The sequence below is a fragment of the Plectropomus leopardus genome, chromosome 14 (assembly GCF_026936395.1).
Source record: "Plectropomus leopardus strain MGB_pleo_1.0 chromosome 14, ASM2693639v1, whole genome shotgun sequence".
Lineage (NCBI taxonomy): Eukaryota > Metazoa > Chordata > Actinopteri > Perciformes > Serranidae > Plectropomus > Plectropomus leopardus.
The window spans coordinates 8,308,881-8,322,075 of NC_142189.1; the positions used below are offsets into that span (position 1 = coordinate 8,308,881).

A 13,195-nucleotide genomic window follows, 5' to 3' on the forward strand; every position below is an offset into this window, starting at 1 on the left:
CCTGACCACAATACAGTTCTCTGTAAAAACAATGGTTACTTATTGCAGTCAAAGATACTGAACGTTATGCAAAATATTACCAATCAGCAGCTTAAAGTACTTAAGAATCTGCATCAGACTTCTATTTATCTTGAAATATAATTGGTCAAACTTTATTATTAAGGCACTTCCAAAACTTTTGATTCGTAGATTGTTGTGAGGCAGGAGATAACTTAATCCTACTCCCTAAATAGTTTCCATTTTAACATTTTAAGGATTTATTTGTACTTCTTTACACTTCAAGAAAGAAAAAATATAGAGGTGTCGCTATTTATAAGTTATTATGTAATGGTTTTACTCATCCTGATCACATAAGATTAAATTTGGGCTGTATGACCCATGACTAAAATAAAATTGACACTACTGTTTTAGAATTAACTCTTTGCTTATGACTTGCTTCAAATAAGGTGATTTTTACACAGATATTGAATTGAATGATCATGCATGTCTTCATGATCTAAGTACTGAGGAGGAGGATCAACTGGGCCAAATTTAATGAGCCAAATAAGCTGGCCTATTTCCTACTGAAATGTAGCCAGATGACATAATACTCCAAATGTTAACCACACAGTGTACGGCTGGAGAGCCAAATGATTTCTTAGTGACAGTCTGTACTTTGTAAAGGCTCCATCGAATAACTTTCAGAGCATTTAAGCGTAGCTACTATCCCATTCACTACTGTAAAATCTCTGTAAAAACACATTTCGTAGGTTTTGCCCTGTGACTGAACTAACAACCTAAGTATGACTGTGCTGGCTCCAGAGCTGGTGATGCTTTTACATCTAAAGAATTAAAGAAACTTCATGAGGTGAATCTAACTGTGTTAGGATTGGCAGTAACCTACAAAAAGGTTGGATGTGAGTCACAAAGTGCCTTTGCACTTAGTAGTTTACAGCCTCTGAATCTTTCATGAACAGTATGCGTGTAGCTCTGAAACAGGCCACAACCATACAACTGCTGGTACAGTGCAACTATTTTAACACTAATGGCACCTCAGAGGGTTAAAATAAAGTTTTCCAATTAGAGAGTCATTATTTAAACAAATTAGACTGCACCAAACACTGCACAACTTTCCATATGGGTACTACAGACTGCACAACAGGAAGGCTTATAGTAAAGCAGTATTCAATATTCTCTTTGATTTGTTGTGAGACAAACATCGGCTCATTCAAACAGGAAAGCTGCACCTGGCTTGCCACTGTCTCAGACCACATTCATTCATTGTTAATAAGGAGCATTTTCAGTTTGCATCTGCTGCGGGAAGACAAAACCAAGATGAAAAGAAAATGTGCATTAAAAGAATAGCTTCTCTCTTAGCTAAACACCACTGCTGAGATCAGAAACACCGCCTTAGGTATGAAAGTTTAAAGATATTCTGGGGCGGTGTCCAACTGAGCTGCTTAGCGGGGATTCATCTTCACAGTCTGTTACAGACTCACCATTGTGCCATGTACAGTCTAGTGGTGAACATCGGCTTTCTGTGATAAAATCAAATCAAGAATCCATCAGTCACACCTTCCACTGGCAGACTGTTGAAAATAAGCCAAATGTGCCACTCAGCTTTTCACCCAGCTGGCCTCAGACCAGTCGCTGAGTGTATTATGGGCTGAATGGATTTGATGGAAACCAAAGCGGAATAAGTATCCTCTGCAATTACATTAACTAACAGTCTCCGCCGTCCACACAGACTGGACAGTTGTCTGAGCAGAGAATATCGCTAGAAATAAAATGGCATGCTGTCAGTAAATCTAACATCTGTCATCGAAGCAGACTGATCCATTGTCCTACTAACCTCTCTGTCTGCATAGGTTGTCATTGTTTGTCAGCTATGCGTTAAATAGCATAAGGCTTATGTTTAGCAGTACTATAGCCGCTGTCACCAGCTGTGCCTCATATTTACTCTCTCACACACACACACACACACACAAATGCAACACGCTAACATGCAGCACACAGGTCTGACTGTCAGGAGCAACTGATGTTTCATGTCTTACTCAGGGACACTTGGGCATGTAGATCGATCTGCCAACCTCAGTCTCCAGTTTTTAATGACAGTCAAAGTTCAACCTTTTTTTCTTGGCTCACTTTTGCAAAAGGCTGAAACTAACAATAATTTTCATTAGAATGCTGATTATTTTCACTGTTAATCATCTAATCTATAAAATGTGAAAATTTGTAAAAAAAAAAAAAAAAAATATTCCCATAGCCCACAATGACATCCTCGTGCTTCTTTTGTTGAACAAACAGTCCAAAACCTAAAGACTCTATACTACATATACTATAATAAATGTAGAAAAAAGTAACACAATTTCACACTAAAGAAAGTGACACCAGCTTATCTTTGCTCAAAAACTGACAAAGATTAGACGATCAAAATAGTTGTAAAAAAAAATATAAAATGCTTTTATCCGAATCATCTTAGTTTTGCTACATTTTTATAGCGCAGTGAAGATCTAAATATATTGTAAAACTTGCTAACTCATCACCCGCTCCACTCAGTGATACAACATTTAGAGCCCAAAACAGATTATGGATCCTTGAATCTTTATGTGAACAAGTTTGTGATTAGAAGAACTTGGGCCCTAGCATGAAAATGTTTAGAAATTTAGCAACACTACACTGAATCTCAGCGGCCCACTGCCACAAAAACCAAAGCATCCCCGGAGCAATAAAGAAGAATCACTGCACGTCAGCGCAATCAAAGAAATTCGTCACACTCTTCATCACAAACATAACCAAATAAGCGTATCAAAATCCATGAGACAGTGCTTGAAGCGCCAGCATTTAGGATCAACATACTGAAGTAAAACTGTCCTACCTTATGGGTGTAAGGTGCTTCTCCCAGGTTGATGCCATCTTTTGCAAGTTTATCCCTCAACAGCACCTTGAGCTTCAGTTTGGGATAAGTCACAAAGTCATTACAATCTGTGAATCTCAGGTTGTGGTTTCCAGGACAGGAGGCCTTGTGTATCCCTGCAGTCTGTGACCTCGAAGTCCTGAAGTCATCTCCTCTGTTTGAGTGGTTGCCAGCTGAAGGATCCAGAGGCTCTAAGGTGAAATAGTAACCAGGTGCTTTCCTTTCGTCCTCGTCTTTCAGCTTGTGCACTGCTGTGAGCAGCCTGTGTCTGTGGTACTGAATTTGGACTCCTATGGCATCAAGGTCTGGCTCCCCGATCTGTTTACAAACTTCCAAATCATCATACCCATTGTCAATGAATGACTCCACATACTGGGCCAGGTGGAGCTTGGAGAGCCACTCCAGGACGAGGTTTGGCCCCTGACTCATCTTAAGACAGGATATAAGGCGACACAGTCTACTTCTTCAACCTTGGATCTGTGGAGGGAATTTACATAGAAAAATACTTAAAGGTTCTTTCTTTATAACTCCCCAAATTTAAAAAAGCAACAATAATGAACACCGTCAGTGTTGGAGAATGTGTAATTATTTGTCTGCTGGTCACTTCTATATTTTTTGGGAGTGCCCCCCCATACTGTGACATGCAGAATGGAGTTAAGCTTATTAATGAGTAGAAGACTCCTCCCTCCTCAAAAATACAGTGGCTCTTCATGAAGCAGGGTCATGGATTGCAAGGACCTTTCAGGACGTTAAAGGACTATCATGGACATGAAGGAGTCCCGCCCTTGATACTGCAATGTAACTAGGGATGCATAATATTGGCATATCTTATATATAGGCAGATATTGGCTTTAAAATTAAATTTCATGTATGTATGTATGTATGTATGTATGTATGTATGTATGTATGCATGTGTATGTGTATATATATATATAATTAACAAAGTTAATATGTACAAAAATCAACCCCAAATGAATGAATATTACATACTAAGGGTGATCGACTGATATCCATTTACAATAAAAATGAAAATTTTAGAATCTGGGATATAACTAAATCCAACACAAAACTTTGTTGAAATGCCTTTAGTAAATATTAAATCAAAATTAAAACATCATATACAGCAAGTTCCAGCCAACTTAAAAAAGTCAAGTGAGGATTTAAATTTAAAAAATGAATAAATAAGAATAGCTCCCTGAGGTTTTACAAAGAAAAAGTTCCTCCCCTGCTGACTCTTTCTTTGCAGTTTTTATTGATTTATTTTATGGGCGATTATTAAAATAAAATGCTGATACAGATCGACCCCATAACATACATTGAAAAGCATTGCATTTCATGACTATCTGCCAGTGGGTCATCACATTAAGAGCATGCATAATATGAAGTTAATTCCACAACAAGAGACATGATTATCATTAAAATTAGGTGCATGAAAGTGGAGAAATAGATATCGGTTATCGGCCAAATGAATCAGCATATTGGATATCAGCAAAAAAATCCAACATCATGCATCCCTAAATCCCCGCTCCTTTTCCTCTCTCTCGGTTTTTTCCAGTTTTACATGATATCAAGCATTTAATTCTACCAACAATGACCCTATCTGTAGTTCTCTGTCTTGTCTGTTCTGTTCTTAAAAACATAAAAATAGTATTTCTAAAACACAGAGGATACACGGAGGCCTACCTTAAGTGCACATCATCTTCTCCATCCACACAGCTGCAGGGGTTTGTGCAGAGGCGATCCACAACTCTGGTCCAAGATCAACTCTCCAAATTAGACATGTCTGTTAGCTGTGGCCAGAGCAAGACTGTGGACACGTAACTGGAGACAGCACACTCTTAATTGTCTGACGACCTTTAACATGTCCAACCCTAGCTGAAAGCTGGTGGTCCTCTTGAGGAAAATCAGTGACGACAGCTTCAAGCTCTCATTTCAACCCCGACTTTTGACATCTCATGATTGCATGTAAATTAGCACATGTGAAATCCCCCACAGGACGAAGGCAGGCGTGTTTTTAAGCCAAATAAAGCCCAAAAGTCTAACTTCTTTTCCCGTTAAACGCATGTTATCCAACGCGAGCACTTAAGTGAGCAAACAAACGGTTATTTTTTTAGCTAACTTACTGTCTGTCGTCGACTGAATCGCAAAGTTAGCTGGCGAAAAAAGCAATTTAACAAGCTGAGCACATTTCTGTGAAGTTATCCTCTGACAAAGATGAGGAGAAAAGTCAGTTGGCGTCTTCTCAGGCTGCCTTCATCCTCTTTGTTTCACTCATCCCGACGGTTACAGGGAGAGACGCTCCGGTCCGTCAAACACTTCAACCGGAGCGTAAATTTAACGGCTGACGCTGAAGCCACAGCGATAGAAAACTGCTATAAAACCGCTCGTAGGAAAGACATTTTACTAAAGTCTTTCTACCGGTCCAGACTGCACTTGTTGTGGCTTACTTTGTGCCACCGTGTTCAACTTTGGTGCCGCTCCGCTCTGCTCCATCCAGCCGGTGTGGTTCAGTGTGAGGAAGATGCTGCTCAGCCTCGGCTTCACTCACTGCTGAAGCCCCGCTGGATGACGGGAGTTCAGAGAGCACTGGCGCCACCTGCAGGGGATTCTGGGAAATGTAGGACTCGTAAATGAAAAAATAAAATCAATTATAAAATTGCATAAAATGAAAAGAAAAACAGCAAAAATAAATAAGAAAATGAAATATTATAATATCTATATGTGTGTGTGTATGTATGTTTATATATATATATTTTATTTATTTATTTATTTATAGTGGCTCTGCATCTGCTTTTTCAAACACTTTGTGGGCAAATTGAGTCTAATACACAAACCCAGGATACCATTTTTCTATTCTGGCCACATCTTTAAAATCAAACAGAAATGAAACTAGTCTAAATGCAATGCATCATTGTAAAATATTTTTTTCTCCAAATTAAACTTAATACACACGCACGCACACATGTGCACACACAACTTGCATCTCTACTCAAAACGAGTCAAAAGAAATTGTCGGAAAAAAACCATAACATTAGAATGCTGTAATATAAGATGAGGACACCACATGAATAATACTTACTAGAGAAGTAAGTTCCAAACCTTGAAATTTGTCTGGAAAAAATGTCCTTTTGTAGAATGTAGAAAGAATAAGAATTTTCTATATTTTCTATTTATGGTAGAGTTGTTTCCAGATGAAAGATTTACAGAATAAAGTTTAAAAAATAAGAACCCCCCCTGTCATTAAATAATTATTACTACAATAATAATAATAATGTGACAATTTGTTTCAAAAGTTACTATGACCTAATGAGAGACATGTCCACATGAACTTCGATACAAGAATTAGTAAAGCATAACAAAAAACACAAGACAAAATGTGTTATGATTGGTTTTACATTTATTTTCCATTGCACAATAATATCTATATATACTGTATCTACAGTCTAAATTGTTTGTGGCAGCAGATTAAGTCAGACATCCATGTGAAATTTATTTTAATAAAACTGTACAAAAATTGCCTACTATGAGAAAATACTGCAACTCCACAGATATTCATCCCAGAAGACAGACGGATGGATTGATGGAAGTATGGCGACTGAAAAACCCTTGAGCTCTCCTGCACGGTGCTGCGGGGCGAGCTTTGATTTCTATGCATTTCTACAGTGCAGGGAAAGCAAGAGCTTCCATGAAGCAAACAGTAACATAAACGAATGTACCAATAAAATAAATATAATCTCTCACACTTCTACAATTGGCATGATCAAATGAAAATGGGACACCTTGTGATGCGTGATGAGAACTTCAGTTTTGTTCAACATGGTGGTAAATACAAATGCCAGAGCAGACAATCTCTAAGAGGGATAATACATGGTTGTTTCAAGTTTGTAAACACTTAATATCATGCATCCTTCAATGTGCAATAAGAGACCATTTAGACCATATATGTTGCAAACTGAAGCACTTTAAAGTCGAGGCCACACTTTGTAGAAAGACTCAGCGGCCCACTGAGAGGAGATGACCCTCCTGCAGTAGCAAAGCTTGAATCCCAGATGAGCATGTTCAATATATAACCCGAAAATGTTTATTGTCATGTCCGGATGATGGATCGTTATGCACAACCATTGTATGGACATTAATGTGAGTTATTCTATCCCCAAAAAAAATTACATTAAAGGTATTCATTTTTAATAGATTATTGAAATTAAAAGTATATATATATTTGTTTTCAAATATATAAATATATCATAGTATCATTAACCTGACGTTGAAAACAAATCTGAGAGTGAAGCAATCAACATTAATTGGCAAATGACATAGATAAGCATAGGTACTGTCACGTTTTGGTCCTTTCAAAAACAACAAAATGGGACACGAAAAAAAATAAACACATTAAAAACCACACTGACAAAATTATTTTAAGTACAAAAAATAGTGCAAAACCCACATAACCGCTCTTTCTGATGGGTTTATCTCAGCAGTACACAGGAGAGGAGATTTAAATCAGTGACAGTGAAGAGTTTCATTCCAAAATGATGTTTATCTGTGGTAAAAACATTTTTTGGTGAGATTGGTAACTCAACACCTCCTACAGTAAGTATACAGGATTTAATGCTCTAAAATCTAACGGTGCTTTCACACCTGTAGTTGGGTTTCTTTGGTCCAGACGCCCCCCAAAAAATCTGTCAAGTTACAGCTTACATCCACGTCTGTCCAGATTTATATGTAACCATGACAACAGACAATGCTTCAAATGTGAATGTTGTTGAAAAGAAGCTACAAACTCTAAACCTGAACACTTCACACTTCAACCCAGCACCACAAAAGATCTATACATCGAGCACAGTGTCAAGGTGGACCCCAAAGACCAGCGTCACCAAATGTCTCCCCTTCTGTTCCTGAGTTATGACTAAAACAATATGGCCAGAAAAGTGTTTTTGCGAAAACATGATGATGTCACAGTGAAGATAACCTTTTAGTTAGAAAATGGATAATCAGTTCATCATTTTATCTTATTAGAAATTCGTGTGAAATGTTGTCAAAATTAGCAAATTCTTCAGTTAAACATGTTTTGTGGGGTCACAATGACGTTTGACCACCAAATTTTAATCAGTTCATTGTTGAGTCCCTGTGGACGTTTGTGCCAAATTTGAGGACAAACCCTCAAGATTCTTGAGATATCATGTTCACGAGAATGAAACAGATGCAAAGTCACACTGACCTTTACCTTTGGCCTGTGAACACCAAAATCTATTTAGTTCATTGTAAAGTCCCAGTGGATGTTTGTGCCAAATTTGAAGAAAAAACCCTCAAGGCCTCCTTGAGATATCTCATTCACAAGAATGAAAGAGGTGCGAAGTCACAGTGACCTTTACCTGTGACCTTTGACCACCAAAATCTATTTGGTTCACTGTTAAGTCCCAGTGGATGTTTGTGCCAACTTTGAGGAAATTGTCTAAAGGTGTTATTGAGATATCGCATTCATGAGAATGGGACAGACGAACAACCGGAAACCATACTGCACGGAGGCAGTAAACATGAAGTTAAACATAAGTTATACTGACAGTCAACTTAACTGGATTGGACAGTTTTGGTGAATTTCAACCTGCATCATCAAGAGCCACCAAGGCGGATTCAAGCACAACAGTTTTAACAGCTTTCGATCTATTAAACAGGGAAAATACCAAAGTTGATGAGCATACAGGTATGAGTTACCATCATCAAATAATGAGCATTAACAGGTTCAATAGATGGCCTCAAACAGACCAACAATTGTAAGATCGCAGACAGATTTCACAAGCAGCAGATAGATTAATTTGTTGTTTAGCTTTTGAAATCATGCTAATATCACATATCTGCTATAAAATCCTGTTGTTAGTTTGCTTTAACACTACAAACAAACCAGAAGTGGTCCGAGACCCACCTTCTCAGGCAGCCTCAGTTCGGTTGTTTGGTCAGCACCAAAGTTTGACTGACAGCTTTTAAATAAGCCCAAACAAACCGAATCTGACCTGAGTTTGCTTCAAGGGAACCAAACAGGTTTGGTGTGACAGCACCCTAAGAAAATGGATTCCCACTTTTTTACTTCATGCTTGCAAGCCTTTTTCCGTGACCAAGAGTTACGTCATTTTGGAATCAAACTCTTCAGATTCACTTTGCCTGTCTTCTGAACACATGTACAGCAGTTTGGGTGATGAGAGTGGCATGCCTGTAAGAAAAAGCTAAAGCCAATCTTTTTTCCACCCCATACACACAGTAGACTTCTTCGCCCGTCCAAGCTATCCACACTGACTCTTACTGTTTGGGGAAAAAAAATCAAGACAACTCTGTGAAATTAAGCAACTCTTTGGTGTCGGAAAAGAACATGGCTGCGAGCGTACAGTATGTCACGTTGCCTGAACCTGCACTGTCAGATTTGTGTCCGGCTGTCCCGTTATTTACAACATTTGGCAGCAATCTGGACCGACAAAGTCTCTCTTTTTCCAAAATAAAAGACCGACAGATGATGCTCCTACAATTGACACAAATAGCAGCGTATCCTTTGCACCTCATGAGAAAGAAATCTAATCACAAGAGAATTTCTAGTTAACCACACTGAAAAAACACTGTCAAGCAAAAACAAAAACCTCAAAAGACCTATTGTAATACACTGTATCTATGTAGTATTATAAATATTGGCGCCCATACACATATTCCTGAATATATGTATGTTCACACGCACACAGACATACACATAGGTAGAGGTTAGAATATATGCGTCATGAGGCAAAGGCAGAAGAGAAACAGTTTTGAAGTGAATGCTTCAGAGAGAGATGACCAATGGCACTGCGTGCGACGCTCTGTGGTGCATGGTCATTTCTATCGGCGAGACAGCGTTACCTTTTTCCTTTGTGCTGTAAGTGACACATGCTTTTTTCCCTACACATTGAGACAAAAGAAATCCGCTGCGACAGAGAAAATAAATCTGAATATTTATGACATGTTTAGATAGAATCTTTATCACAAAAAAATTTAAATTGTAACCAAAATATACATTTATGCTAATTTAAGGACAATCTTTGTCTTGCCCTTCAATATGTCATCCTTCTTTGACTTAGCTACAGCCCCTTGAAAATAACTTTCCAGGGTTTTCCAGTGTATCATCTTCATTTTTCCTAATAGATCAATGTAAACTCTTCATTGGGGTAAACATTTTCAGCACTTTTTTTTGCACATTTACCAAAGAAAAAAAAATAAAATTCAATGCCCGACACACAAACTTAATTTACGTCCTATCTATTTTCCAATAAATAATCTCGTTTAAAATAAAAAAGTGACTCACAGAAAACCTCGGTTGCAAAATGCTGTAAAAAGGAATGGTCGGTGATGAACTAGTGTACTACCAGCCCTTATTCGGTGAGAGGCAACAGATTCATCATCTCCCTGTCTAGTTTTTACGGTTCTAAGTGCTTGAAAGGCTCTTTCTGGACAACAAAAAAATAAGACAAAAGCAGACTGACAAAACTAGAAATAAGTTAAACTGGAAAAACAAACAGACACAAGTCCTTCACTGATTCAATCATTCCTATAGAAATCTTCATTGACATGATTAGATTTGAAGGACAAGGGGTCATCAGACTTTTCTCCTCGTTTAAGTCCACTGTGTTTGGCGTACACCATAAAGGGTAGAGAAAGGAAAAAAGAGCAATCAGGCCACTACAAGTACATGTTTTGCAGAAATGTCTTTCCTCGTTCAGAACAAAACAGCAGGGTGTGTAGATATATATATACTGTATATATGAGATATATATGAGTGCATGACTGATGGATATGACAGGTCACCTCTCTCCTGTTCTGATGTCGCACAAACATCGTCGCTCTCAGCTGAAAATGGAAAGAGAGATACCAGGGAGCTTCTCTTCTTCCATTTCTCTCCGTTCTCATTACGTCGGGTCGGCCGGTGTGTCCACTCCGCGGCAGTCCTCCGGTGACTGAGGTAATGCAGAGTGTGTGATGCTGTGCTGAGAATAAAAGCATGAGTCCGTTGAGCAGAACCCCCCGTGGAGAGAAATAAGAGAAGAGAAGGAGAGGGACCTGCAGCTCCTAAGAGATACTGGTGTGCGTGATTACAGAGTCCGATGCTCCACACGCTGCCATCAGAGCTGGTACCACTTCTTATCTTTGTACTTCAGCATCATCTGACGGGAGAAAAGAGCAGAAACAAGAGTCAGAAATAAAGTTAACCGATTGATTTGATTTATTTGGCACATATTAAAAAGCAACAATGTTATACATTTTAGGAAAAGGAGATATGCTGGGGAAAGCCAGAAAACACTCAAAGGGCTCGACAACTGCAGTCCCCTACGAAACTATCAATCAGTACTTACAATCTCTTAAATATCTCTCTCTCTATAAATATATATAAACAAATGTATACACAAGTTATGAGAAAATAAAAAGGGATAGGCAGATGTGGACAGAAATAACTATGTAAATAAAAAAAAGAGAAGAAAAGGGTAAATATTAAAAAAACTAAACAAAAAACTATGAGCACATTACATGCACACTTATATTCTGTTACTTCATTGGCATACGAGACAAAGTATTCTTCATGAATTAAACGTAACACATTGTGAGTAACTGATATACAAATTGTTCTTTTGTGGATGAAGTATTCCTTCAAGGGCCCAAAGAAATAACAAGTGCGTACATCATGAGCATGTTTGGAAAAGGACTCTGCGCTGGCCATCATGGCTGCCGTTCTGTCCTCCAGCTCGCCCAGTTTCTGCCCTCTCTCGTCCAGAGCTATCCGGGCACGAGCCAGATCTCCCACAACACCAGACGCTGCACCCTTCATGCCCTCCATGCCCCCTGGGCCGGGGATGTGCTGGGCCAGGCTACGGGAAGCCTTACCAGCAACTGTTTCACCAACTACCAAAGAAAAAACAAAACCAATAAATTTAACAAATTCTGCATCCATCTTCCAATGTTCAAGGTAAAATCAAATTGAAATTGTTGTGTAACTGAAAAATCTTACACACCTTTCTCCAAATACTGCTTACTGGTGGCTTTGGCCAGCCATTGACATTAAAAATAAACAGAATCCTACGTAATAAACATGCTGAAAAAAGATTTGATTTTGTACTCACAGAGATCCTCCCTGTCCAGAGACTGAGCTCCTCCCCCGAACAAGCCTTTGAAGAAACCTCTGTTCGGAGCCTCTGGTGTCTCCACGGGAGTAAACAACTCACTGAGCATCTCCTGAGGAACACATAAACATCAGCACAGGCTTTTAATCTATAGAAATATAGACTAACCTACGATTATCTCACAGTTTATTATATAATCTATAAACTATATATCATCCCATTTCAGGTGCTAACAGGACATGAAATAATTTTATTTTATGTTTCTGAAAAGAACACAAATGTTGGGTTTTTTTAAACTACCATTGTAAAACATGTGACCTCAGTGGCTTCATAAGTGCACTGCAAAGCAAAGTGCCTTCCTGTGTGTCCCTCTTTCCTCTGTCACCCGTCTCGTGTTGTATCTGAACAGACACAGATCCCAGAGTGATCCACAGAGGATGCTTGGTGAAGGCTCAACTGGGGTTGTGTCAGGACTTTGGAAGCTCACAGATTCATTAAAAACCATGATGCATAATGTTATAATGACACTACAGTCGACAGTGCAGAGCTGCCTCAAACTGCAGGAAAAAAAATAGTTGACTGGGTGTTGTAAGTGCATTGTAAAATGAACATTAGGATTAGGGATGCGCGATAATATCAGCGCGTCATTGGTATCGGCAGATAACAGCTTTAAAAAGAAATATCAGCGTCAGTCTGAAGTGAGCATTTCTGCCAATATGACAGGCCAGAATGATGGTGCTTTAATTTTGCTTAAATTTGCCCTGAATTTTGCTTTTGTCTGGATTGTCTGAGGAAGAGCATCTACCAAGCCTGTTAAACTGGGACGAATTTTACATTTTTGTTTCAAATTTGCCACATAAGTATAAAGATGGCATGTTTTTGGGGTGTTTTTGCCTTTATTGTACAGGATATAATTCTAAGCATGAAAGAGGGAGAGAGAGGGGATGACATGCAGCAAAGGGCCATAAGCTTGAAGTGAACCCACTGTTCACTGAGCTACCAGGCGCCCAAAATACGGCATGTTTTACATGTAAGAAAGTAGTTTTTTTTAAAGTAGTTTCAATGCACATGCTACACTTCAATTTGTTTCCTCCCCAGTCTACATGAAGTCTTTTCTCCACACTTTAAATTATTGGATCTAATAATGAAAGACGAATTAAAACTTTTCACAGTA

The 13,195-nt window shown here is 38.6% G+C and overlaps 2 protein-coding genes across 10 annotated transcripts in view; both read right to left on the bottom strand.

Moving 5' to 3' along the window:
• Nucleotides 1-5,418, bottom strand: part of sash1b (SAM and SH3 domain containing 1b) — a 62,730-nt gene extending 57,312 nt beyond the window's left edge. For both annotated transcript variants that reach the window (XM_042500802.2, XM_042500801.2), the window contains exons 1-2: nucleotides 4,580-5,418; nucleotides 2,858-3,373 (exon numbers count right to left, since the gene is read on the bottom strand). In XM_042500802.2, coding sequence (XP_042356736.2) covers nucleotides 2,858-3,325 — 468 coding nt within the window. In that variant the 5' untranslated portion in view covers nucleotides 3,326-3,373; nucleotides 4,580-5,418. The remainder of the gene's footprint in view (nucleotides 1-2,857; nucleotides 3,374-4,579) is intronic.
• An 857-nt stretch (nucleotides 5,419-6,275) lies between these two features.
• stxbp5b (syntaxin binding protein 5b (tomosyn)) overlaps nucleotides 6,276-13,195 on the bottom strand; it is a 46,588-nt gene continuing 39,668 nt past the window's right edge. For all 8 annotated transcript variants that reach the window (XM_088087606.1, XM_042500442.2, XM_042500443.2 and 5 more), the window contains 3 exons: nucleotides 12,022-12,133; nucleotides 11,583-11,803; nucleotides 6,276-11,070 (listed from right to left, as the gene is read on the bottom strand). In XM_088087606.1, coding sequence (XP_087943732.1) covers nucleotides 11,029-11,070; nucleotides 11,583-11,803; nucleotides 12,022-12,133 — 375 coding nt within the window. In that variant the 3' untranslated portion in view covers nucleotides 6,276-11,028. The remainder of the gene's footprint in view (nucleotides 11,071-11,582; nucleotides 11,804-12,021; nucleotides 12,134-13,195) is intronic.